The sequence below is a fragment of the Rhinolophus sinicus genome, linkage group LG11, assembly GCF_036562045.2.
Source record: "Rhinolophus sinicus isolate RSC01 linkage group LG11, ASM3656204v1, whole genome shotgun sequence".
In the NCBI taxonomy this organism is placed as follows: Eukaryota; Metazoa; Chordata; class Mammalia; order Chiroptera; family Rhinolophidae; genus Rhinolophus; species Rhinolophus sinicus.
The window spans coordinates 47,972,797-47,997,902 of NC_133760.1; the positions used below are offsets into that span (position 1 = coordinate 47,972,797).

At 58.3% G+C, this 25,106-nt stretch overlaps 1 protein-coding gene and 3 long non-coding RNA genes across 15 annotated transcripts in view; 1 reads left to right on the forward strand and 3 right to left on the reverse strand.

Annotated features, from left to right (window-relative positions):
- The window catches only part of LOC109451919 (uncharacterized), a 37,909-nt gene extending 35,918 nt beyond the window's left edge, over window positions 1–1,991 (reverse strand). For 3 of the 4 annotated variants that reach the window (XR_012490238.1, XR_012490239.1, XR_012490237.1), the window contains exons 1-3: window positions 1,860–1,991; window positions 1,272–1,463; window positions 646–763 (exon numbers count right to left, since the gene is read on the reverse strand). This is a non-coding gene — a long non-coding RNA (uncharacterized LOC109451919). The remainder of the gene's footprint in view (window positions 1–645; window positions 764–1,271; window positions 1,464–1,859) is intronic. The other variant, XR_012490240.1, reaches the window with a different exon arrangement.
- Window positions 1,854–25,106, forward strand: part of VSTM2B (V-set and transmembrane domain containing 2B) — a 32,821-nt gene continuing 9,568 nt past the window's right edge. Inside the window, exons 1-6 of one of the 3 annotated variants that reach the window (XM_074314963.1) lie at window positions 1,854–2,100; window positions 2,504–3,091; window positions 3,589–3,773; window positions 4,734–4,763; window positions 5,995–6,469; window positions 21,188–21,865. In XM_074314963.1, coding sequence (XP_074171064.1) covers window positions 3,010–3,091; window positions 3,589–3,773; window positions 4,734–4,763; window positions 5,995–6,469; window positions 21,188–21,276 — 861 coding nt within the window. In that variant the 5' untranslated portion in view covers window positions 1,854–2,100; window positions 2,504–3,009 and the 3' untranslated portion in view covers window positions 21,277–21,865. Of the gene's footprint in view, window positions 2,101–2,503; window positions 3,092–3,588; window positions 3,774–4,733; window positions 4,764–5,994; window positions 6,470–6,755; window positions 6,945–21,187; window positions 21,866–25,106 lie in introns of those variants that run through there. The other 2 variants (XM_074314964.1, XM_074314965.1) reach the window with 2 other exon arrangements.
- Window positions 3,701–5,999, reverse strand: LOC141567534 (uncharacterized). Its single transcript, XR_012490248.1, has 3 exons — window positions 5,001–5,999; window positions 3,999–4,215; window positions 3,701–3,833 (listed from the first exon to the last, which is right to left on the reverse strand). It is a non-coding gene; the product is annotated as an uncharacterized LOC141567534 (long non-coding RNA).
- LOC141567533 (uncharacterized) overlaps window positions 7,545–25,106 on the reverse strand; it is a 32,394-nt gene continuing 14,832 nt past the window's right edge. Inside the window, exons 3-6 of one of the 7 annotated variants that reach the window (XR_012490246.1) lie at window positions 12,120–15,356; window positions 8,814–11,581; window positions 8,662–8,724; window positions 7,545–7,861 (exon numbers count right to left, since the gene is read on the reverse strand). This is a non-coding gene — a long non-coding RNA (uncharacterized LOC141567533). Of the gene's footprint in view, window positions 11,582–12,119; window positions 15,357–25,106 lie in introns of all 7 variants that reach the window. The other 6 variants (XR_012490244.1, XR_012490241.1, XR_012490245.1 and 3 more) reach the window with 6 other exon arrangements.

The following is a 25,106-nucleotide window of genomic DNA, read 5'->3' on the forward strand; positions in this document are numbered from 1 at the left end:
AAGAAGCACAAGCGAAGGCCTGTGTTGAAAGACCGTTAGGGCCGAGGAAAGAAGGGAAAGGAGAGCAGGTGAGGGATTGGGGTGCGGGGTGGGGGCAGAGAACAGTGTTAGGATGGTGGTCCCAGAGAGCCTTGCTGAGAAGGCGACTTCTCAACAACAATCAGAAGACCACGATGGGGTTGGGGAACTGGGCATCTGGGGAGGGGCAGCCCAGGCAGGTGATGCAGCTGGTGCACAGGCCCTGGGCTGGGGGCACACCTGGTGCCCTGCAGTGTAGGGAGGAGGCCGCTGTGGCCAGAGGAGAGTGGGCAGGGAAAGTACAGAAAACGCGAGATGAGGACAGAGTGGGTGCAGGGGAGAGCAGATGGTGTGACCTCGGCAGCCATTGCAAGGCCACCAGGGTTTGTCCTGAGTGGAAGGGAGCCATGGCAGGGTTGTGAGCAGAGGACTAATGATCTGATTTCTGTAGGAGACCGGCCGCTGGGTGGCCGTGTTGAAAACTAACACATGGAGGCTGTGGAGCCAGGTGACCGGTATATGGAAAGCATGTGAAAAAGTATAGCTATCATCCATATTAATAATAACACCAACGCACGCAGTGGGCGAGAAACACCTTACCCCACAAGGTTTAGAAGATTCACAGACCTTAAAGGGAAGTGGTGTGACTCCCTCTAGTGCAGGAGTCCTCCTGGGTGCACCCCTGCTCACTGGCCATGGGCCTTGGCTCGCATCTGCTCTCAGGCCAGCTCTTGGCATCAGAACCCTGCTTGGAACCAGTTCCCACATGAATCTGCTTTCCTAGAATCCCCCTGAGGGCCAGAATCTGGGAAGCACAGCACAAGGCCACCCCCTCCCTTCAAAAGCAGAGGACAGCAGGCGCCCAGCAGGGTCTAACGTTCACAGCCCATGGGGGTGTCTAAAGGAAGGTGGGGTTTTTCAGGGAGAGCTCCTGGCCTAAGGGGATGAAATGACAGAAGGTAACCGGCAACTGCCTTCTTGGGGCCCCTAGAAAGAAACCACCAGAAGAGGAGGCCCTAGACATTCCTCCCTTCCGGGCCAGACACCTGGACAAACAAGGCTCCATAGATGGGCAACAGTGGTCTGAGGGGACGGCCCGGCTCCTTGGCCACAGATGAAAAGACTGAGAGCCAGGCCTGGGACAGGCGGAGGGCGCTGTCCAGGGGCTCTGGCCAGTGAGGACAAAGCTTGGAAAGGGCCCGCTGCTTTTGCCCCTCCGAGGCTGTGCGGTGGCCGCCAGCCTGGGGAAGTACCTGCCCTCTAGGCTTCCTTCTCTGCCAGCTCTCTGGGAACCTTCTGGTGGTACCTCCCGGAGGCTGATGACCAGGGAAAGCAGACAAGTGAATCCGCGGGGTCTCCTCACCCCAGGCTCAGGTCAGAGCTGAGAGGTTAGGGGCAGGGGGATGAGGGACAGAGATACTGCAATCCACTGACTGGAGACTCTCCTGGGGAAGGGAAGCAAGAGGGACCCAAGCTGAGCTGTGGGACTTGCCCCTACTTGCCCACCAGAACCCCAAGCCCGCCCAGCACACGTTTCCCTTTGGCGATCAGACCGCGCTCCTGCAGACGGCTGGGGAGGGGACAGGCTCTGGGCGAGAACTGGGAAAGGTGCCGGTATGCGGGGGGCAGGGGCTGTGGACCCAACCTTTGCCTCCCGCCGCCTCGGGAATCCCCCTTACACCCGGTAAAGCGGGGCCACGACCAGCGAAGAACGAGTGGGAAGGCAAGGGCCACCGATGGACGTGCAGGAACCCCACCCCCGCCCGGAAACCTCCGGGGCGGTGAGTCGTGCCGGGCGCTCCCTACCCCACCCCACCCCCGCCGCCTCTGCCGTCACTCACGGCCTCTGCTCGCTGGCTCGCTGGTGCGCTCTCCGCGCCACGGGCACCTGCTTGCCCGGCGCTCTGCGCTCACTTCTCGCTCGCACACTGCAGACTCCCGGCGTCGCCGCCGTCACCCGGCCCCGGCCCCGGCCCCGGCCCGGCACCGCGCTCCGCCCTTCTCCCGGGCTCTAGGCGCCCACCCACCCGCCATGGCCTGGGCCTGGGACAAAGAGCGGCGCATCTCGTTGCCCAAATTCAAGTAAGGAGTTAAGGGCTGGGGTCTGCGGAGAGGGCCGCGGGACAGGAGGGGTGCAGGGATAGCGGCCGTCTCCGGCGATGGAGCTTGGGAAGAAGCCAGGGAGAGTTTGGGTGGGAGGACCCCCAGCCAAAGCGGGGGTGGGGCGGGGCTGCGCTCCAACCAGAGAGACTGTGGTTCCTGCAAGCGACCCCGCGGGGGTGTGGGGGCGCTCTGGGGCGGGGGCGGTGCGGGCTGTGCTTGGGGAGGGGAGGGCGGGGGTGATGCAGCGGTGCTGGAGGCTCGGTACCCAGCCACTGACCGCCCCCTCCCTTCCCTTTCCCCTCCCCCTCTCCCCGCCTCTCTCCGGCTCTGGGTCGGCCACGCTGGACCCTCTCTCCCGACGCTGCGCTGGGTCCGACGCCAGGTCTGCGCGCCGCGGCTGAGCGCCCACTCGCCTTGCGGAAAGAGCTGCGGAGGGACCGGCTGGAGACGGAGGTGGTGGCAGTCGGCAGCCAAACCAGGAGACCGGGAGGCAGAAGCTCGCGGCTCCTAGGAGCGCGCTCCCTTAGCCAGGGATGGGATCTGGTGCGGCCCAGCCCCTGCCCGGCCCGCTTGGCAGACACTGAACTGCGGTTCCCTATCGTCCTGTGGACCGCGGGACAGAGGGAGGCAGGAGCGATCGCCAGTAGCCTCCAGGCGGGACCTCGCGTTCTGCGCACCCGGCGCAGCGCCCCCCGCCGGAGCCACGCCGGGCAAGCCGGCGAGGGAGTGGGGCTGATTGGCGGCCGCCGGCGGCCGGGGGAGGGCGCGCCGCGCGGGGCCATGGCCGGCTCGGAGGCGTCCTAGCCCGAGCGCTAGCGGGATCCGAGCCCACGCTGCCGCCGCCTCTCCGCGCCAGGGCCCCCGCCGCCGCCGCGCCCCCAGCGGGAGATGGAACAGCGGAACCGGCTCGGCGCCCTCGGATACCTGCCGCCGCTGCTGCTGCACGCCCTGCTACTCCTCGTGGCCGACGGTGAGCGCGGGCACTTTGCTGCTGCGGGGGCTCGGGGGTCCTTTCCAAGGGCCGCCAGAGGAGGAAGAGAAGGGGAAGGCTTCACGGTCTCCAGCATCCGGTGCACAGCCGGGTCCCGGAGGGATAAGGGGAAGAGAGCACCGGCGGCTCCCGGGTCACTCGGAGGCTGACCGGGGCTCCAGCCGTGGAGAGGCGGCTTGCGGGGCGCGGGCGGTGACGCGCCCCAGGCTAGCTCTCGTAGCGCAGCGGGCGCGGGGAAGAAGCGTAAGCCTCTCCTGCCGCCCCGCCGGACCTGGAGGGAAGCAGCCTGCAGCGGTAGCGGGTCTCTGCGGCGGCCAGGCAGCTGCCGGAGGGAACTTTGCTGGCGCTTGGGCCACGCGTGTAGCTGCAGGGTGGGGAGCATAAGGCCCGCGAGCTGGGGCCGGAGCGTCTCGCCTCGGGCTGCCCCAGGCCCCCGCCCCACAGCTGGTCACGCCTCTCTCCTCCCCCGCCCCCAGCTACATTTACTGAAGTCCCTAAAGATGTGACAGTACGGGAGGGAGAGGACATCGAAATGCCCTGCGCGTTCCGGGCGAGCGGAGCCACCTCGTATTCGCTGGAGATTCAGTGGTGGTATCTCAAGGAGCCGCCCCGGGAACTGCTGCAGGAGCTGGCGCTCAGCGTGCCTGGCGCCCGGAGCAAGGTAACCGGCCGCGCGCTGCGCCAGCGCTCCCCGACTCAGGCCTTGGCGGCTGGGGTCACCCTGGCGAGGAAAGGAGGGCGCCGTCCTGCGCCGCAGCCCGTTTTCCACCCTCCCCAGCCCCATAGCATCTCCAACAACAGCAGTTGTTACCTCCAAACCCCTGTTCATTCATTCCCTCCTCCAGAAAGCTCCCCAACTCGACTCCCAGCCCCTAAAAAGCCACACCTTTGCCAGTTCACCTGCCCTTGCTTGCTGGCTGCCGGCCCAGAGTCTGATGGGTGTGGGGTGGTGAAAGAAGCCCCACTTGTTCGTCGGGGCTTTCCCTGCCCTCTGCCGCTCTGAGGTCTCCGGGGCACGAAGCCAAAGACAAAGTCCTCTGGGCTGCATTCCAGAGGCTGGCAGAGCACTGTGTACAGGGAAGCCTGCAGGTCACCTCCAGCCTCTGCAGGGTCAGAGGGATGGCTTCATGGTCCCTCTGTCTCTTGGCCCCCAGTTTCTTACACACACACACACACACACACACACCTCCCTCTACCCAGTGTCCCAGCAGGAGTTACTGCTCGTGTTTCCCACTGAGTCCTGTCCAATACATCGGCCCTTCCATCTAGCTTTCCATGGCGTTTAGAGAAACTCGGCAGGGCAGAGAACGTTCCACAGGATGGAGATGGATCCCCTTCCCACCCACTGGCATTCCGGCCTTCCCTCTGGCCAGCGCGTGTGCTAGGGCAGCCCTTGGTTGGCCAGGCCAGGCGCCGTGCTAGCTGCACGCCCTGCTTCCTTCCGGGTAACACTCCTGCAAATCCTGACGTCCTGCGTGCACTCAGCCCCGACCACAGCCGAGCGCTTTGGAGTCCCAGCCCGCCTGCAGAGGGTCCCCTTGCGGGAGGCGCGTCTGAGTTCCCCGAGCTTGACTGAAGGCCAAGAGTCTAACGTCTCCCTCTCTCCCTCTTTGCATTTTAGGTAACAAATAAGGATGCAACTAAAATCAGCGTAAGTGTGGAGCCCAGCACGGGCCGCGGGAGACCCCTTCTGGCCGCTTCGCGCCCCGCAACTTCCTCCCTTTTAGAAAGGCTCAGCGGCCGCGAGGTGTAGGGATTCCTCGCAGCCTTAAATTGGCAGCTGCTGGGCGTTTCCGGGCGCCATCTATCGCCCACAGCGGCATCGGGCTCTCCTTTGTGTAAATAGAGGGTCCCAAGCTTGAATGTCCCTCCTCTGCTCTACTCTCACCTGTAAAACTCTCTGTCGTCCACCGCACGCTCAGGCTTGCTCATCGGCCTGCCTTTTCTGCTGGCATTTCTCCCAGCGATCGGGGCGTTCTGCTCACGGCCCAGGCCGCAACCGGTGCTCCAGCTGGTGGGTCCCACCCCCACCGCACACAGCCGGCGCCCAGGCGGCGCCTTCCGCCGCAGCACTCGCCTAGGCCTGGGTTTCAGGTGGCACGCAATGCCTGGAGTTGTGGGCTGGGGGGGCAGAGGACAAAGGGGGGCAGTCTTGGGCAGGCTGTGCAGGGCTGGGGGCGTGGGGTTTGCAGCTCAGAGAGGAGATGCGCCCAAGCTTTCCCAGCTGTAGCGTGGAAGTATCAGGGCCTGGGACTAGCAGGGCCTCCTCATGCCCTTGGTTCAGAGATGAGAGTTCGCTGGCTGCATGATGAGCGCCACGAAGTGGGGGGCTTCCGGTATCTCCACCAAGCCACAGGGGGTGGGGGGTGCTTTGTTGGGAGTTTCAGCCTGACCCTCCAAAGGGCAGGTTCATAAGTAGCAGGGGTCCAGCAGCAGCTGCAGAGTCCCTTGCTTCCTGGGGAGGCTGGACCTTTGTTAAGGGCTGGGGGAGGGGTGGGAAGCAGGTATAATTGTGTCCTCTGAGGGAGAGGGCCACCACCCAGGCCCTCCGGATTCTAGAATAAAGGCTAGTAGGAGTACATGTGGCGAGCCATGATTCAGATCCCACGCTGTCAGTCCACTGCCAGGACAACATGGCAACGCGAGGCATTGGGTTAAGACGATGGGGAACTGGAGACATGATGCAATGGGTAGGACCACCCAGGGTCCAATCAGGGTTGGGAGCCCCATGCGGCTGGGGCGACAAGGGGTGAAAGGAAGGCAAATGTGAGTCGGAGAAGTGTTGGGGTGCTGTAGCATGGGGACGCCTGCACCCCCAGCTGGGACAGAGAGGGGAGGGCCTGCCCCGCCGGCATCTGACCCCAGGCCCCGCTCTCTTGCAGACTGTGCGTGTCCAGGGCAATGACATCTCCCACCGACTGCGGCTGTCAGCCGTGCGGCGGCAGGACGAGGGAGTGTACGAGTGCCGCGTGTCAGACTACAGCGACGACGACACGCAGGAGCACACGGCCCAGGCGCTGCTGCGCGTGCTGTCGCGCTTCGCGCCGCCCAACATGCAGGCAGCCGAGGCCGTATCCCACATTCAGAGCAGCGGCCCGCGGCGTCAGGGCCCTGCCGGCGCCTCCAACGCCAACCACGTGGGCGCCCCCGGCCGCGCCACCTCCGAGCCCGGCCGCAGCGACAAGAGCCCGCCTCCCGGGAGCCCTCCCGCCGCCCCAGGTTCCGGAGTCCCCGAAGCCGCCGCCGCCGCCTCTGCGGTCCACACAGCCACCACCACCGTCGCGGCTGCAGCCGCTGCTTCATCAGCGTCACCGCCACCCCGCCAAGCTGTTCTTCTGCGACAGAGGCACGGCTCCGGTAAGGGCGGGCGCCAGGAGGGGGCGCGCTGGCGCGGGGCTGGGGAAGAGCGCCCGGCGGGCGGGGGGGAGGGGGGGGCTGAGCCATAGGGACCGCCCCCCCCACCTCCCGCTCAGATCGTGTGTGTGGTCATAGGTGGTTGGTAACCCGGGCGCCCCAGGGTGCACGTTCTATAGCCTCAGTTGGACTCTCTTCCCACTGTTTTCCTGGTGGCCGCTGGAAGCATTTGCCATATGTATTTATGAATGTGGGGGCTGAGGTGTGGGGCGCTTTCTCTACACCTCAGGCCGTGTATGTGTGTTTGGATGCTGCCTGACCAGATTGAGCACACAGACCGTCCAAGCTGGAGTGGGGGGCCTGGCTGTGTAGCCTCTTCTCTCTTGGGCGAGGTTCAGGATGGTCCTCGCCACAGGCGGTGCTAGAAATCATCACTCCGGCCGCTCTGGGCCCTCGCGGTGGGGGGAACAATGAGGAGGGGCCCTACCCTTGTTAGAGGTTGAGGTCTGCTCTCCTGTGGAGCTGAGAGGGCTGGGGAGGGGGAGGCAAGAGGGGAGTCAGAGCAGAAGGTCTGGAAAATTGGGGAGGGCTGATGGTGCTGGGGAGAAGGGGCTGCTTAGCAGTAGTGGGGATCATGGGGGTGGACACAGTACTGCCCAGTGTGTCCCTCCTCCCAGGGCGCCCCCCCACTCCCTCCGCCCACTCAAAGATGGCCTCAGAGATGTGCTCAGCTCTGTGCTCACTCCCATGTCTGATTTTAGGCAAGCCACTCCCTCTGAACCCCACCCCTCACTCTTGTCTGAGGAAGACCCCAGGGGGCACCTTGCAGCCCTGGGAGGCTGGGCTCTGGGGCAACACTACACCTTCCTGGTGAGTGGACCACAGGCCACCCGCTGCCCGCCTCACGGGCTCCGGGGCTCTCCTGCTGGAGGGCAGGTGATGGGCATCCTAGCCCACCTCCTGGTTGATTCTTCAGGTTCGAACTCTGTCTTCCATTAGAGCCCAGTTGTTTCTCACTCAGGTGACAGCCCAGTGGGGCCTGTCCATGCAGCTCTGGCCACCGGCTGGACCTGTAGGGCTTGTCCCTCTCGGGCACCACAGCACTGCACAAGGCTTCCCCCAGGCTCCGCAGGGGGAAATGAGTCATCTGGGACTTGTGGGTGGCCTCTCCCCAACAGCACCAGGCTCCCAACTGACTTGGAACTCTATCCTCTGTATTCGTTTAAGATAACACTAGCTACTGTGACAAATAAACCCCCAAATGCCAGTGGCTTAACCCAGTCCAAGTGTGTTATTCCTGGTTCACATCAAGTCCTGCTGTGGAGTTGGGGTGGGTCCTTTCCGTGCAGGCATTCAGGGACCCAGGCTGACAGACTCTGCCATCTTCACAAGTGGCTTCCACGATCACGCCCAGCATCAATATGTAACCAACAGACAAGGGAAGAGAATGAGAAGCTGCACTTCTCAGTCCAGCTCTGGGAGAGAACCGCACCCCCTCTGTCGGAGGCTACATTGTATACAATGAACTGGCTTCTTATGCATTCAGAAGGGCACTAAGTGTCTTTCTTGGAAATTGAGATGATAGCCTCTGGAATCATTTTGGTAGGGCTTAATTCTCTCAGAGTAAAGCAGGTGTAGAGAGTGGCAAGGGAAGTTTTTAAGGGCCAGGCTGAGAAATGGTAAATATCACTTCTACCCATATTCATCGGCCAGAACTCAGTCACCTTGGCCAACATAGCTGCAAGGCAGCTTGGGAAATGCGGTTCTCATCTTGGCAGCTGCTCCATCCTCATCTCTTCACAGTAGAAGGGGAGTGTGAGTCTTGGGGAAACTTAGCCATTTTGTCTAGCACACAGTAGGTATACTGGAAAAGTGCTTATTGACTTGTAGAGTGATTCGCTTAGTTGATATTGTTGGTGAAGACCCTTCTGCGCCATCCCTTGGACCCCAGCAAGGAACCATGTATGTCTCAGTCTGGAACATTCCTCTGGGCAAAGCAGAGGCTTTGGAAGGCAGAAGCCCCGATGGGCGTGGTGCCTCCACCATTTACAGGCTGTGTGACTTTGGGCAACTGGATTACCATCTCTGAATGTATGCCTTCCTCTGTGAAATAGACGTGGTAATCCCTGACCTGAGAGGGAGCTCAGTATGGAAATCTCTGTATAAATGTTCATTATTATCACCATGGCCATTACCTGCTCTGGCTGGAAAGGAGGGAGATAAAGCTGGGTCGTTGGCTGTTGAAGGCCAAGGCCAACCTGTGGAGGCAACAGGGACCGTGTTAAAAGCTTTAGTCGGGAAGCGCCACGGGAACGAGATCTCTGAGCGTGAACTTGGTGGTACTCACACAGACGCTAACGAGGCCACGGTCAGGCTCCTTCCTGCTGAGGCTCCTCTCCCCAACCAGGGCTGATCTCGCTATCCTGGCATGGCTGGTCAAATCTGCACTCTCTGGGCCGGCCACAGGGCACAGCTCAGCCCCCCAGCAGGGAACCCATTCGTGCAAGGTGCCCTTCTTTCTGGAAGATCTGTTCTGATGGCACAGTGCCCAGGGTATCCCAGCAAGGACCTTGGACGTCTGCCAGCCCATGTAGATCAGGGCAGCAGCCAGGCCGGGGGCTCTCCTGCCAGCCCTGGAGTGGCAGGTCGTGTTCATTTCCCTCCAGAAAGCATCGCCAGCGGGGCTCCCACCAGAGTGACAGGGTAGTGCTGTAGGGGTGTGGTGGCCCCTAATGTCTCTGTCACCCCAAAACCCTTGCCAGCTCCCAAACATGCCAAAACCATGCAGACCCGTCTCAGATAGAAGTTTGTCTCCAGCCCCCCTCAGGAGACCAGGAAGATGGGCCTTCAGGCGGGGGCCAGACAGCCTGTGCCCCTTGCTCTCTGGGGGAAGCTCTTGGAAAAGTCACTGTGCTATGGGCATCTCTGTGCCTGGAGAAGTGCGTTAGATGACTTGTCATCCACAAACATACCCGAATGGCCATGACCCCAAGGAGGGACCCATGCCATCTTAAGTGTCCCATTTGGCCCCACCCCTGAAGGCTGCCGAGGCGGTGGGCTGTTGAAGGGTGGAGCCTGCAGACCACGTCCAGGTGACAAGCACTGATAACCTTCTGTGGGGCCTTGTGGTTGAACAGTGCTCGGTCCTGCTAAGTGTCCCCTGGAAGCAGCAGGTGAGCTGATGGCCCGGAGCTGCCAGCGGCATGAGCCAGCGAGGGAGCGCACAGCTCTCAGCCTCTGAGAGGGGAGGGACCAGGAAGGCCCGGTGCAGGCAACAGGCAAGAGCGTTTGCAGAGTGTGGCAGTCAAGGTGCTGGCAACGCAGAGGGCACGTTCAGACAGGGTCATAGAGGAGAGGTTGTAAGAGTATGTTTAAAGGTGCTGGCAAGGGTAGGGCCGCCAAGAAAGGATGTGTGCCGGTACCCAGGACTGGCAGCTGTAAGAGCCATTGGCACCCCTGGCCTAAAGGGGCAAGGGGAGGAAGCAGTTTGCAGAACCCAGACCTGCTAGTGGATGGAGACGCCTGCCTGACCAGAGCTGTGGCCGTGGTAGAGGGACACAGCCAACCCGCAGGGGCCCAGCAAGGGCCTCATTTCCTCCTGCCCTCCAGTCTCCTGTCAGGGCCTCCCACTGGCCGAGGCCTCCTGGGAGCTGAGGGCATGGGGGCCCGGGTGATACAGCCTATGGGCCCAGCGTCCAGGGGCTCAGAGCAGACTGGAGAAAAGTGGGTGGTGCGTTTGGGGGCCACCAGGGGAATAGCCCAGCTCTCAGAGGGAGGAAGCTGGATTCCGCCCAGGGCAAACCCAGGGCTGAGTTTGTAATTAACAAGGTCATCCCAGGCCTGTGGCAGGTGGATCTCTGGCTGTTTCAGATTGGCAACTTCAGGGATGGCCCTAGCCCACCTCCCCATATAGTCACCTGTTAAGCAATTGCTCCTGGAAGAAAGTCAGAAGTCCTGACAACGCTGTGTTCTGTTTTTTAAGCCAGATGCTGTGGCAATGCCAGGAAGGGGGCAGGGGGTTTACACGAGTCCTCACCCTTCAGCTGCTGCACAGCCGGGCCAGAAAACCCTTCCTGTGCCCAATGCAGCCAAATACGGATTTTGCACTAAAAGTTTATGTGCAAAAACTCATTCATTTCTTGTCTCATTTGTCAAGAGACATTTTGATATTTGTGCTTAAAAATAACGTGGCTGGATTAGCACCACAGAACCCGCACGGGGGACTGGGCCCCTTCTTAGCCACGTCCGTAAATCCAGCTCCTAATTAATCTGAATGCTGACCTATTTTTCATGAACACTTTGTTGCTGGTTGCTGTTTCTAGAAAGAGAGAGAGAGAGAGAGAGAGAGAGAGAGAGAGAGAGAAACAGAGACAGAGAGAGAAACAGAGACAGAGAGAGAGAGAGAGAAAACAAAACAGAATGTCTTCCAGACAAACCCTTCTAACTGGGAAAGGTGAAGCCCAGATCGGCCTCAAAAGAATACCATTTGCCACTGAATGGCTTGTATGTTGGGAAGAGGTTCCCCTCCGCAGGGACTCAGGGATCAGGTCTGTGGCGTGTGAACCTCTAATTAGCCTTGGGGCCCTGGCTCCAAGGAGAGGCGCCCTGGCCCCTACAGAGAGCCAGCTGGATGTGGCAAACAGATGCCTGGTGCCCACAGAGAACTGGCTCTCAATATTTCAATTAATAATGAGAGAAAGACAGCCAAAGCCATGGGTGTGACGGCTTTCGAGAGGCTGCTTCTGCTGGGAGCCATCAAGAGGAGCATGCTCGGGTGTCACCATGGCAACCATAAACTGTGAACAAAGGGGGCTGTGGACAAGGTGAAGGCACTCAGGGTCACCCATGCTCCAGGTGATGACAGAGCTGGTGTGGCCGGGGTGACCAGGAGAATGCCCGCCGTGGGGAGGGTCTCCAGCTAGGCCAGCAGGGCCAGGCGCCGTCTGTCAGAGGCTCTTCCCAGTTCCCCGGGTCCATGAGGACCTGAAAACCATTGCCTCAAATACACCGTCCACTCTTCCCTCAAGCTCTGATGTGACATGAAGATCATAATTAAAGAGAAAATAAATCTGGCAGAAGTTGTCCCAGAGAGGAGAGATGAGGCTCTCTGAGCATCTGAAAGAGAAAAGTAAAGGATTTCATACAGGAAATGGCTGGGCCTCACAGCTGACAAGAGATGCTGCATCCTCCCTGACAGCGGCCAACGTGGGGGATTATCAGCCACATACCACCCTCTCATCAGCCAGTCATGTGACTGCCACAAACAGGAACCAGGATGGCAGCCATGAGCCAGCTCAGGGGCCTCCAGCCCCCCTGCAACTCCAGGACAAAGCCATCTGTATCAATGGGAGTCCCGAGGAGGGATAACCCGATCCAGCTGGGGCAATCAGGAGAGGCTGCCTGGAGGTGGTGTGTGGTTTCAGACTTGAAAGAGGCACCTGGGGCTTAGTCTTACTGCTTAGGTCAGTCCCAAGAAAGCATCTGGAGGCCTGCCTTCCCCCTTGCCCTGTACCCCATGGATTGGTCACACCAAATGGAGTGGTCAGTTGGCTACCTGCACAGCCATTCTGTCAGCAACAAGGAGACCCTAAATTAGGACTAAAACAGGCGCACTATGGATTATGAGCATGAGAAGTAATATTACGGAACTTGCCTTTTACGGAGCCCTGAGTGCCGTCTGTCTCCTGGGTGTCCCTCCTCGCTGCTGCTTTCCGTAACTCCTCCTGCCTCACTTCATCAAACAGGCCCCTCCTGGAGCGCAGACCCCGCCCCAGCAGGGGTGGAGAGCCAGCCTTTCTAAATGGCCTGGGAGCCACACCCACCAGGAGCTTCTCATCACTTCCTCCAGGTACACAATTCAAAGCTCTGAATATTAAGCTTCTGCCAGCATCTGTGGGGATAAGTGAAGTCCAGTGCCTTTGCAATACGGTACAGATTAGCAGGCAGAGGCAAGCGCTTGGCTGTGGCCTGAGCCCTTGAGTTTTATGGGAGATGCTGGCTCAGTGTTAACATGCCTTTGCAGCACAGAGGGCAAAAAGTCTCATCTTTCCTGTTCCCTGTGCTTTGTTGATTGCTACCAGGCATCTGTTGGAAACTCAGACCCACAGCAGTGACAGGCTTCCCTTTGTTATGTAGGGGCTGCGGGAAAGTTTAAGGTGACAGGCCCGTCCTGTAATTGCTGGTCCCCACCTGTTCCTGCTTACCCATGGCTTTGGTGCTCCCAGGAAGGTGTGCTGTCCATACCAAGGATATGCCCAGGAAGTGCCCAGCCGCCAGACGGAGCATGAGGCCGCACTGTGCTTGGGTGCCTTCCATGAGATGGCCCTGGAAGCTTGTCCATAAGTTGGTGGTTCCGGGTGAGGCAGTTTCTGGAAAGTATTGGTTGTTCTGTTGCATTATTACTGCTCTCCAGACTGAAATAGCAAAGCTCTTTGGACTGGCTTCTGGTTTTCATGGTTGAAGGGGAGTGTTTGGGGGCCTGGTGTCTGTACAAAATAGAGTGAAAGTGGATGTTTCAAAAGCTTTCCCCTCACCCAGGCACCCATGCCCGTGGGCTCTGCTCCATGAAGCCCAGAAGTGACCATGTTGCCAGGACGCAGACCACTCAGGTCCATGAAGGCCGACTGTAAACTGGGCGCGTCCTGAGGGCACCCAGTGGGACACCGAGTGCCCGTCAGTCATCTGGGAGATGCCCACTGTGGTGGAAGAGACGTAGTGTGAACCCGAGGCTGAGAACAGTTGAGAAGGAAGTCTGACTCCCCGCCGTTCCTAAGCACTTCATCCTTCCTCCTGACATTTCCCACCTTCTTTACTGTTCGGCTAGTGGCTGGGAGGCAAGCCAGGGTTTGGATGCCAACAAATTCTCCGTTTCTAGCCTTAGAGCCACCCAGAGTCACAGCCTGTGGCTGGTGCTCTAAAGGACAGACCCATGGGCTATGGGAACTAAGAATAGGGGGGGCTTGACCAGTCATGGAAGGGTCCCTGAGGGAGTGACGCTTGAGTCATAATCTGAAAGATGGTTAAGAGTAAGGAGAGACGCTCAGTAAGGAGAGAGGTTAGGGCCTTTCAGGAAGAGGAAAACAGCATGTGCAAAGATCCTGTGGCAGGAGGGAGCCAGCAAGGACAAAGGCCTGACCAAAAGTAACTGGCTGGGGCGCAGTGGCATGAGTAGTAGCTCAGGAGTCGAACCCGTAGGGCCTGATGACAGGGGCAACAGGCTGGGGAACAAGTGGGTGGCAGGGCATGATGCTTTTGGAAATGGCACTGGCTGCAGTGTGGAGATTGGAGGGGTGGGGGCAGAGTGGATGTGGGAGACCACCTGAGAGGCAGCGATCCAGCCAGGAGATGAGAGAGTGGACTAACTACTTGGATGGATGGGTGGGTGGGACATGGTGGGTGAGCAAAGGGAAGGATGTGGGACTGGATGGCTGAGAGCACGGGGGAGGGTGGGAGAATGGAAGGAAGGTGATGGAGGGGCGAGTGGGGGATGGCAGGGTGAGTGGATACATGGCTGAAACATGAATGGGAAGGTGTGCGCGTGTGGGATGCAGGACGAGCGGCTGGGGCTGCAGACATGGGGGGTTGGCATTCCCTGTGCCTGGACACTGCATGCTGGGCCTCTATGTTCCAAGAAGGAGGCTTCAGGGAGAAGAGTCCCAGGCAGTGGCATGGCACAGACTAGCTTGGTGAGAATTCCAAGCCGGTCGTTTCCCTCTGCAGTCCCTGGGCCACAGGAGGGGTGGGTGGCACAGGTGGACACAGCCAGTCCCCAGCTCCCCCAAGCCCTCAGCCTTCAGATGGCACCACCATCACTCTGGTGAGGGTGGAAGCAGGGGACCCCTCCATCTGCACAACACTGGGCACCCTGGTGGATGCAGCCCGGCCAAGATTTGATGGTTATTGTGCAAGTAAAATTAATGTAGATTTAATTTTTCAAGCATTTAAACAATTAAATCTCCAGGTGGGCAGATGAGTAACTATTCACATTGAAAGACGAATGTAACAAAAAAACACACATGGCAGTAATTTATAATGCCTTCTGGTCTGCAGGGTCATGTTTTAATGCGTGGCATATCCTGGGCAGCTCCTCTGTGCTCATTTTATTTAATGAGCACATGTTCTAGAATTTTCAGAGCACATCCCTGGGCAATTAAAATGTGTTAACCTTTCTAGTTAAATTGTGTTTCTAAAGAAAAGTCCTCAGTGTGAAACAGAAAGATGCAGGTGTCCTCGAGGCGAAAGCTAGAGGAGAGGCCACTGTGTGTTGCATGAGGGCCGCTGGCCGCGCTAGCCTCAGGGACCACCGCCCTTCCTCCCCGGACCTCAGGCCTCTGGTCTGCCATCCCTGCCTGTTCTCGGCTGAGCAGGGCAAGGAGGCCGAGGCCTGGCCCCACACCCTGAGTTGCCTTCCTAGAGCACTGAGTGCCCACGTTTGCTGGGCTGAGATAAATGGCTGGTCTGGGATGTGAACCCACACAGTGTGACTTCTATCCACAGACACCACCTCTCAGTGCCTCGGCCGGGCCCGAGCCCCACGCTGCTTCCTGCGATGAGACTTTATCTGCGTTTAACATACATGATGGCTTTTTAATCTGGCCAACTTTGTTGCTAGCTCCTTCCCAGCTTTCTGTTTCTTTTGAAATGAAGTCTTGCCCCAAATGATCCTTCAATGGCATCACTTAATAAAAATGGTAAACAGGCCTTTCCCTGCGGTCAGGCGGCTGGTGTGGGCAGGGCTGGAGCAGCCCTGAGTGCAGCGAGCCCGGTCCCTGGGAATCTAGTCCCGGCTCCTTTGCTTGCCGGCAGCTCTTCCTGACCCCACCCTAGGGGACAGCTCTGGGAGGGCTTCTTGAAGGCAGCACTTGCTCCAGGCTTGAGGCACCGGTCAGACCTGTACGAAGGAAAAGGAGGGGTTACTGGTTCTGTAGGGTGAGCCGGTGTCTCCTCAAGGTGCTTGCAAGGTGCTTGAGAAAGGTGGTCCAGAGCGCAGGGCTGGTGGCAGGGGGACAGCGAGGGTGCCATTGTTGGGGAAGATTCCAGAGAAGTCCCAACTGTGGCATGGCACTGAGGTGGTGGCTCTTCCTCCTGTGAGGTGGTGGCTCTTCCTCCTGTGGGCAGAAGGAACCCATAAAGGTCTTGCACCTTAGGTGAGTTTTCCAGGTGTGTGTGAAGGAAACAGGTGGGCACAGGGTGACAATGGGGCAGGAAAATGCTTCGGAGAGGGGCCACTGCTGAACTCAGGCCATGGCGAGGGGAAAGAGAAAGAGAAAGAGAGAGAGAGAGAGAGAGAGAGAGAGAGAGAGAGAGAGAGAGAATGCACAGTGAGGAATGGCTAAGATGGACATGTGACACCCGCCCCGGCCCCCTGCTCCCCAGGGAGCATTCAGGCTCCTCCCACTGGCCACTGAGGCTGCCGTGGGCATCACCCCGGTGGACATACTGTCACCCGCTAGGAGATTTGTCTTCAAACCCAGCTGCCTAAGGCAGGGGCAGGCCAGGCCAGCAGGGTGGGGTCAGAACAGGACCGAGGGACCCCCATCTCGTCCGCAGTTTGCACTTCTGTCTCCCACACTCACCTTTTCTTCCAAATATCTGTTTCCTTTAAAACCCAATGGCATTTGCTACTCTGAGTTTTTGTCCTAGTTACCAGCACACATTAATTCTATGGCACAAGTGAATTCTATCCAGTTCTGTTAGTATTCGATTATTCCTCGCTGACTCCTTTTGAATAAATACCCACGAAGCGGCTTTAATTAAAATGCTGGCAAGGGAAGCAGCCTCCTTGCAAGGCAGCTTCTTCCCAGCAGCTGCGGCTGGGCCACCTGGCCTGCCCCGCGCAGGGTCCAGAGGAGGGCAGAGAGCCAGGGCGGGGCAGGCATGGGTGGCAGTCAGGAATGTGGGAGTAAGGAGACCAGCCCCCATTGTCACACAGCAGCGTCACACAGCAGTGTAGGGACAAAGGACTGGCCTCCTGGATCCTACCCCAGGGGTGGCTCTGAAACTGCAAACTCAGCCAGCCACCAAGGGCCAGGCTGGGGGATGGTGCTGAGTGGGCCGGGCAGAGGGAGGCCCCACTGCACAAGGGGCCAGGAGGTGAGTGGCAGCCCCCTGGCCCAGGGTCAGGAGGGAGCAGCGAGTGGGGATCTCTGCTGAGAAGAGCAGCAGACCCGGGGTGAGGGTCTTCCCTGGACGCCAAGTCCGTGCTTGTATGTACAAGTCTCCCAAGTTTTACATGTTTGATTATAATTTATGATTTGTCAGACCCTTGTGTAGACCAGACAGTCCGCTGTGCTGCCCCTGGGCTCTGTAGGAGACGGTGCTGTGTCCCATGAGGCAGGGATGGGGACAGTGGAGATGGTGAGGAAGCGCGAGGGGCCAGCCACCAGGAGTGCCCCCAGCAGTGTGCTTGGCCTGGCAGGGCGCTTCTGGACCATACCCTGACCAAGGCTAGGGTGACCGTAAGTGCCCTCTCTGCTGGACTCCACAGCCCTGCCCCCCGCCGCCCCCAGAGAGGGCCTCCTTGCACCCTGGCCCCAGGAAGCTCCAAGAGGGAGGTTTCTATGCCGCAGGCATGGCGAGGGCCAGGATGAGTCGGGGCAGGACCGGGCGGGCGAGGGACGGGAAACAGGTTAAGAGCCCGTGTTCCCAGCCGCTGCAGGCAGACAGCCCTCCGTCCCTGTGGCTAAGTGGATGTCTAAGCCCCGCCCATGAAAGCTAGCCAAGCTCAGATTGTTGCCACCTGGAGCTGGCCGGCCCTGTCCCACTTCAGGCGACCAAAGGGGAAAGAGGAACTGACCAGCGTGCTGAACGGGCTGACACTTGTCACAGAGGTGCCTGTCCTCGAGCCCCTGGTCGGCATCCTTGTGTGAGGGTAAGGATGCTTACTGGCCCCGTGGCTGCATCCAGCCCTCTGCCACCTGCATTCACCGTGTGAATATTCTGGCACAGGGCTGGATGGGGCCAGGCCAGCTGTCCCGGTATCAGCCTGCACCCTGACCCTCTGACTCCCCAAGTGCAAGGTCAGCCTGATACTCGTGTTTGTGGCAGGGGCGGGCCTCCAGTGTATTTGAATTCTGCTCTCCTCAAACCTGAAATAAGTTTCGGTTGTTACGCTATAGGGGAAAACAGTGCAGCCTCTGAGCAGCCTCTGACTCAGGGCACTGTCACCGGCTGCAGCTCCTAAGCCACCAGTGAGCCTGCAATGGCAAAGGAGCCAGCCAGGCCTGGGGCCCCACGCCCCCGACAGGGAAGGGCTGCAGCTGTCTCCTGTCCACGGCACAGAGGACACAGAGTGGGGGTGGTCCCCTGAGTGCCACCATGCCTGTGGGAGGCCAGGCCAGAGTGGGGGTGACCAGCATCCACCCTGCATCCCCCCAGGAACCAGACTCACAGGCTTGGCCTGCGGACGGTGTGGTCAGAGCGAGGGTCCCAGAGGATGGCCTGAGAGTGTAAGCATAGCGTCCTCCTTCACTGTCATCACCAGGCGCTGTGGCCTCAGGGCTCCCGTGCTGCTCTCTGACAAGCCATTAGAATTCTGGTCCTGCTGGATGAATGGAAAGGCAAGATTTCCCAGTGGGAAGCCACTTGGGCTGGCGCCTTTGCTGCGTGCCTTGGGGACTCGTGCACCCATAGTGTTCTTTGGGGGCCTCTTGAAAGGCCTCAGAGGGCTGCTTATCCTGCCACCATCTTAATGGTAGCAGTTACTCTTCAGAGCCAACGCAGCCTTGATTTCTTTTAGAATGATTAGCAAAACGGGGATACTTGTTTCATACGAAGAACAAGTGGGCAGTGCTGCCTGAGACACTTCGTTCAGCGCCCGGCAGCCCACTTCTCCACTCCCTCAGGACAGATAACCGTGTTCCAGGCTATTCCCGGCACCCCTCTGCAAAGAGGAAACAGACAGGTCATGAGCACAGCAGCCCCCCGTTCGCTGGAACACAGGCGGGAGTGAGAGGCCAGGCCAGGACGTCCAACCTCAGCTGAGCCCAGGCAGCAGTGGGCAATACTGGCTCGCTCCAGGAAACAGTGGGGACTAGGACGGGGGGCCCAGCAGCCAAGTGCTAAGCCCTTGTCACTGTCCCTCCAAGGAGACAGCACCTGGGGAGGGGAGACACGGGACTGCCAGACTTCTATCTAACCCATTCTGGTGTCGAGACCACTCTGCCTCCTGGGCCAGCCTGGAAGCCAGTTTTCCTTGGTCTGTCCTGATTCATTGGGGAAAGAGAGGGTTTGGATCTCTGGGAGTGATGCAGCAGGAGATTCCAAACCCTGGGATCTTTCACCGAAGGTCCGTGGATGTCTGTGTGTTGAAAGAAATGGTTGGGAAGACAGTTTGTTCTTATTCTGTCAGGAATGTGTTCTGGGGAAGTAACCACGCTGTCCTTTTCGGTGAGACCTGTCTGCCACGCAGGTGACTCTGGGGCACTTTTGCTTACATGCTTGGATCAGTTGGCTTTTGCTGTGAAACCCACACCCCCAAATACAGTGGCTTTGGATAACAGGACGGTCAGTGAGGCGGCTTTTCTGCTGGTCTCTACCAGACTTCTTCATGCATCTGTGGTCAGTGGCCTTTCAGCCGGGGGCTGGTTGGTCTAGTGGGGCCTCAGTTAGGACACCCCCTGGCTCTTATCCTACAGCAGGCTGGCCCAGTCTTGGTCCCAAGAGTCTCAGAGAACGGGCAAGCCTTGACACACAAGCACTTTTCAAGCCTTTGCTCACTTCACACTTGATAATATTTGTGGGTCAAAGCAAGTCATATGGTCAAGACCAGTCAGGGTGGGAGGGCACTGTTACACAGGGCGTGATGCTGGGGGCACAGAGATGAGTGAGGAGGGGAGTGGGAGCCATGTTTGCAACCTACCACCATGATCTGGCTTAATCTGGACCCCAACCCGGTGACGCCACACAAATGTACATCTTCATTTTATGCATTGTGACACAAGACCCAGAGAGGTAAATGGTGTGGTCCCAGGTCACACAGCAAGCTGGTCTGGAAGCCTGTCTCTCAGGCCCCTGCCCCACACCATGGTGATGCCGTACCAGGGAGTGGATGCGGTGCCACCGAGGAGCCACACCCTGGCTGTCCCCCACAGACATCCACCAGCAGACACTGCAGACCCAGGCACTGGCCCGGGGGACACCACTCCTGCCCGCCAGCCCCGGCTGCTTCTGCCCTGGCCCAGCACAGAGTGGCAAGATGGTTGTTTCCACCTACTGCCAGCCGCACCCGTTTTCTGAGCACCTGAGCCCAGGTGAGTTCTGCCCAGGCACCTGGCCATCCATCACCTCGTCCGTCACTACATCCAGCCTCGTCCTGCCCAGTGATGAGTGACAGCGAGGAGGGGCAAAGGAGCACCCATTAGGGGAGCAACCACTGCACCCTGGCCCTTCGTGTTCATGGTTGGCACAAGGCAGAATGTCAACCCGGGTCACACTGCAAGGAGGGCCAGCAGTGACGACTGTCTGAAAAATGAATCTCTGACGGGGAAGGTTGGCACATTCGTCCTGCGCTTTGCTCCTCAGCGGCACTCAGAACCGTGTTTGGAAACGATTAACTGGGGATGAGGCCTGCACCCCTTTTCACTGAGATGTCTGAGCACAGCCTTGTTTCCCAAAATGGACATCAGGAGTCCTGGAGTCCCAAGGCAGAAGGGCCCCCAGGTCCAACCCCTCCTTTCACAGGGGAGACGGGCCTGGGACGTGAACCGCATGACAAGGACAGTTTACCACCAGAACAAGAATGGTTAGGGGTTGGGGAGAACACCTTGGGTAGAAAAGACTGATCGCTCTTCCACCTGGAGACGAGGAGGTGGTGGGAGCAGGTCCGTCCGCCTGGTCAGGACAGCCACAGATCCGGCCGCCCTGCAGCAGCTCCTGAGGGCACCTACGTGGAGGTGGTACCACAGCTGCTGGACAGGAAGGGCCTCGGAGCCTCCTGTGGGCTCCAGCTCCAGCCCAGCTGGCAGGCTCAGGAGAGGGGGGAGGGGCCTCCAACAGATGAAGACCCTGGTGACAGACAGATGGAAAGATGGGCGCACAGCCCGGGTGAAACCGTCCCAGTGTCACACCAGGGGCCCTGCCTTAGACCCCTGCTCTGGAGAAGCAAGTGGCAGTTACCTCCCACGGGAATAGTGCGAGAGTCTCTCCTCAGGGACCCTAGCCCACCCACCCCCACCAGCCAGCAGTTTCTGAGCTCCTCACTTCCAGCCTAAGGGCTGGACTGGCAGTGCACGGAAAGAAGGAAAGAAGACTCGTGGAAACGTCAGGATGCCTGAGACGGTGTCTGAGTGCCAAGCTATGCAGGTCAGGCCAGAGGTAGAGGGGCTGGAGTTGTGTGCAATCTTGGAGTCTTCCTGGAGGAGGGTGGTGGTTAGGCCTTAAACGCTGAGGGCACTTTGCAGCATAGTATTGGAGGCCGGGGGTGGAGAGAGCATATTGTCTTTTTATTCAACTAAAATCATGACTTGGACTTGAGATCTAGTCTTGCACAACCCTGCTTCAGTCCAGGCGCCCGTGTCTGACCACAGCCGGCTCCTGAAACCCGTGGTCTGTGCACAAACAGCATCAGCAAAACGCTTTATTGTTGCCGGGAAGCAGCCACCCGGCACCAGCCCGTCCAGCGGCCGCGGCCTGCGGAAGGCTCATGGGCCTGTCTGCGCATGGGCAGCTCCCTTCTTTTCCTGAACCAGGCGTTAACCGCGCCCGTTTTGTCGCCCCCTGCAGGCACCGGCCCCACCTACACCACAGACCCTCTGCTGTCCCTGCTCCTGTTAGCTGCGCATAAGTTCCTTCGCCTGCTGGTGGGACACTGACAGAGGCCGTCCTGCGTCCTGCGCGCCTCCGCGGCCCGCACGGCCGGCCCAGAGCGCGGGTGAGGATCCGGCCGCAGACGGACACAGAGACTGAGTGAAGCATGACAAAGTCCACGTGGAAAATCAATCATGTTTTGGGGGAAGTTACACAAGTGTAGAACACCAGAAACAATGCATCCAGTTTCCAAATAAGGTGGAGTTTGGCCCACGCAGAGTGCACGGGATTAATGATTCTCGACTTCTATGTGCTTTTCTGTTCTAAACTCGGCCTCCACGTCTTCATTTTGCACGGTCTTTAGGGTACGATGTAAAAATGCTGGGTCACAGCCTTTCTGACAAAGCAAAATATTTTTAGTAGATTATTGTGTTAGGAATTTTTTTATTTACTTTTTCTTTGGGGGCTTACCTTTTTTAATTAAATTATTTCTTTTGAGACATTTTGATTTTAAAAAGATACATCTTATCAAAATTAAACTTCACTGTCAATAATATTTATTTTTAAATAAACATTGGAAACAAGGTCCGACACTTGTTTATAAACTGTATTGTATACTGCTGAATAACAGTTGAATAAAAAACGACTTTGAAATAAGCTTTCTACAGCCATGTATGAATGTTAAGCCTCAGGGCCTAGTGCAGCCTGGATGCCGTGACCTGCTCCCTGTGCCAGCTGCACCCTCGCCTGGATGCCGCCCAGGACACAGGCCAGCCCAGGACACCTGGCCGAGGCCACACTCAGCAGACAGGAGAAGAGCGCTTGCCCAGCGTCCCCTAAGGACAGGGGACCCCAGGGAGCCAGGAGTGAGGAGCCCCCAGCCTGGGTCCTGAAGGATAGCAGGTGGCTGGGAAGAGGTGTGATATAAACCAACAGCCAGCCTTTCCGCTTTGGGTTTAGACTAATTAACCAACCCATTTGCCCACTTGGAGATTACACATCCAGATGTATTTACTGTTACTGGATTCACTGCCAGTTGGAGGGGGATTTGGGGCCAAGATGGGGCTTTCCACACTCTTCCTCCATGCATTGAGCCTCTCCATTGTTTTGAGCCTCTGAAATACATGTATTTGGGGCAGGTAACACACATCTTAAAGAAGGTATAACACACCTCGGGGGCCGTTATGCTTCCTTCTGTGACAGGGCCGCATTAAGCAGCCAGCTCTCTTGGCTTCCTTGAAAATCCAGCCAGTTTTAAACAAGTGTGCCTGTCATTCATGTTGCTCACCAAATACCTCCATCTCCTCCGGGCCTGCGTGTGTTCAGACTGCGCTTCCTGGCGTCCTGTGGCAGGTGGCGCCGCGTCATCAGTTCCTGACAGTGAGCTGGGGGCAGAAGGGGCGTGCACGGCTTCCAGTCCCAGGCATCGCAGTGCGAGTGCAACAGCCTCCCAAACACTTTTCCTCTGATAATAGTGACTAGCAACGTTCCGGACGGTAAATACGCGGCCAGCCTCGGTCCCGCGTTTCTACGGTGCGCGGCGCGTCCCCTGCTGGCCAGCACTGGAATTGCAGCACGATGAGGAATCAGCCTTGGAGGCTGCAGGCCGCTGAGCCTGGGGTTGCTCATTATTTCAGCAGAATCCAGCCCATCCCGACTCCTTGGCAAAGGCTGCGGTATTTATCGGAGGGGAAAGAGAAAAGAGAAGTGCATTTGGACGATCCCACGTGCAGAGACCCCCAGTGTAGAGCTGATGGGCTGGGCTGCCCATGAGAAGGCAGTCTCTGGCCTGCTGTTTCTGGTGGGTACCTTACGTTGTCTCACATTTCATTTCTATTGATCAGCGCCAATCGAACTGTAAATTGAATCATTTTGTCTGGTGGATAGTGCTTCTGTTCAGAAGGATCATCTCTTTTCATAGTTAACTCAATACTGCAGCAGGCTAATGTCATGTTAAATACGGGCCCTCTGTGCTTGAAAAGAACAAGGCACTTCCCGGATGCCAGGTTGAATGGAAAGGATGTGTCAATGATGGGCTGATATTGTGCCAGATCGCTCACTCCAGGGCCCTGGAGCTGGGGAGCCATTTCCCATCACTCGAACCAGCCCCTGCAGAAACGGTCAGCCAGGCTCCTGCCTGGAAGCCACTGGTCCGGGTGTGATGCACCCGGGAGACGAGGCAGGTGTGCTGTGGGGAGCTGCTCCTGGGCTGCCCTGTGTTCTGCACAGAGAGCCCTACATCTCCTCCTGGGGACCAAGGATTTCCGAGAGGGAAGTGGTGGGGGAGGCCGGGCCAGTTCCCTAAAGTGGGAGTTTAACCTCCAACAGAAGCAAATGGCAGTCAGACTGAGACCGAGGAGAAATTAGGGTCCAGAGGAGGCCAGAGCAAATCCCTCTGACCCTGGGCCCCCTGGGGACCAGCACCCCCTGAGGGTCCATAAAGCGGATCAATGGGCACCTGGGCAGGTGCTCCCCGAGGCCCCTCATGCAGCACTCCAAGGTGAGGACGGAGAACAGGCAGCCTGCACTGAATTTCCTGGGATACACACAGACCAGGAGGGACAAGTAGCCATCAAAACCAGATACCGTGGGACTGGACTCACCACCCAAAACACCCTTTCCTTTGGATTTTGTTTCCAGCCCAAGGCAGACGGGTCCGAGGACAAGACAATTGATTTCAACTTGGACAAATGCACTGAGGGTGGTTCAGAAGCTCTGGTCCCAGCCTGTGAGGACGCCTGGTCGGCCTGAAGGGACTGTGGGTCAGCACTGCTGCCAGAATGAGGACGAGGAGGCAGGGGTGGAGGAGGGCAAGCTCCACCCCAGCGGGGGCCTGGCAGGGGGCTGAGGGGAGCCGTGCCCCACACCCAGGGGAGGCCCCCACATTGTACCACTGGGATAGGTGCCCCCTGGTTGACAGCACCTCCTCTTGGTGGCCCACGCGGGTCCTTCAGGCAGCACACGGCAGCTGTGCCCACACTTGCCCACAACCCCTACCACCCCGTCACCTGCTGTCCTGCCTCCTGCAGGTACAGTCTGTGAGTACCTGTGGGCAAATCCACAGGCACTCAGATGGTCCTCTGCGCCCGCATCCTGCCTCTGCCCCCAGCAGCCTCTGACCTCTGTGGCCCTTCAACTGGCCTTACAGGGCCACAGGCACTGAGGCCATTCAGAATGGTCCCCAAAGAGGCCTAAAGCAAAGGAAGTTTTAGAGTTAACCAGAATCCCATTCCCAAGGCAAGTCATTGGTGTTTAGAATAACATGTACCCAGTTTTCGATTGAAGAACACAGCGAAGAAGTGGAATTGCAGAAAACCTGAGTTTTCTTTTTTCTTGCAATTGTTGATTTTTCTGTGTCTTTTTTCAGTAAAGCACAGTATACAAAACGTTCCTTCCACCTTGCTTTGGAAGGTCTGCAGCGTGCCTGCCACCCAATCTCCCAACATACTGCTACTTTAACTACGTAACCCATACTTCCTGGTCAGCTGTCGGCAGCTGAAATACTCCTGCTCCCTAAATACCAAGAGGCATGCTGCTGTTGAGCTCCCCTCCACGGACCCCGCCACCACCACCTCCCACAGCGTCACCAAACTGGGTCCTAATGAACGAGTGCTTTGCACTAGGGCATACCACTGTCACTTCTCAGAATGTTAATGCCCATAAAATGGAACGTCAGTGTTACAAGGAAGGATCTCCTTTATCAGCAAAATCGGAGTCCACTTGAGTGATTGTCTCTACAACTGTGAAAGCCTTCTCGGCTTGGGGGTGATGGCTGGGGAGGAGGGGCACTCCTGGGCAGGGGAAGTCAGGAGATTACAAATGCACAAATAATTAATTCAAATCAATACAGTGAGGGGCTCAGGCTGAGAGACATTCAATTATGTTGTTCAAAGAG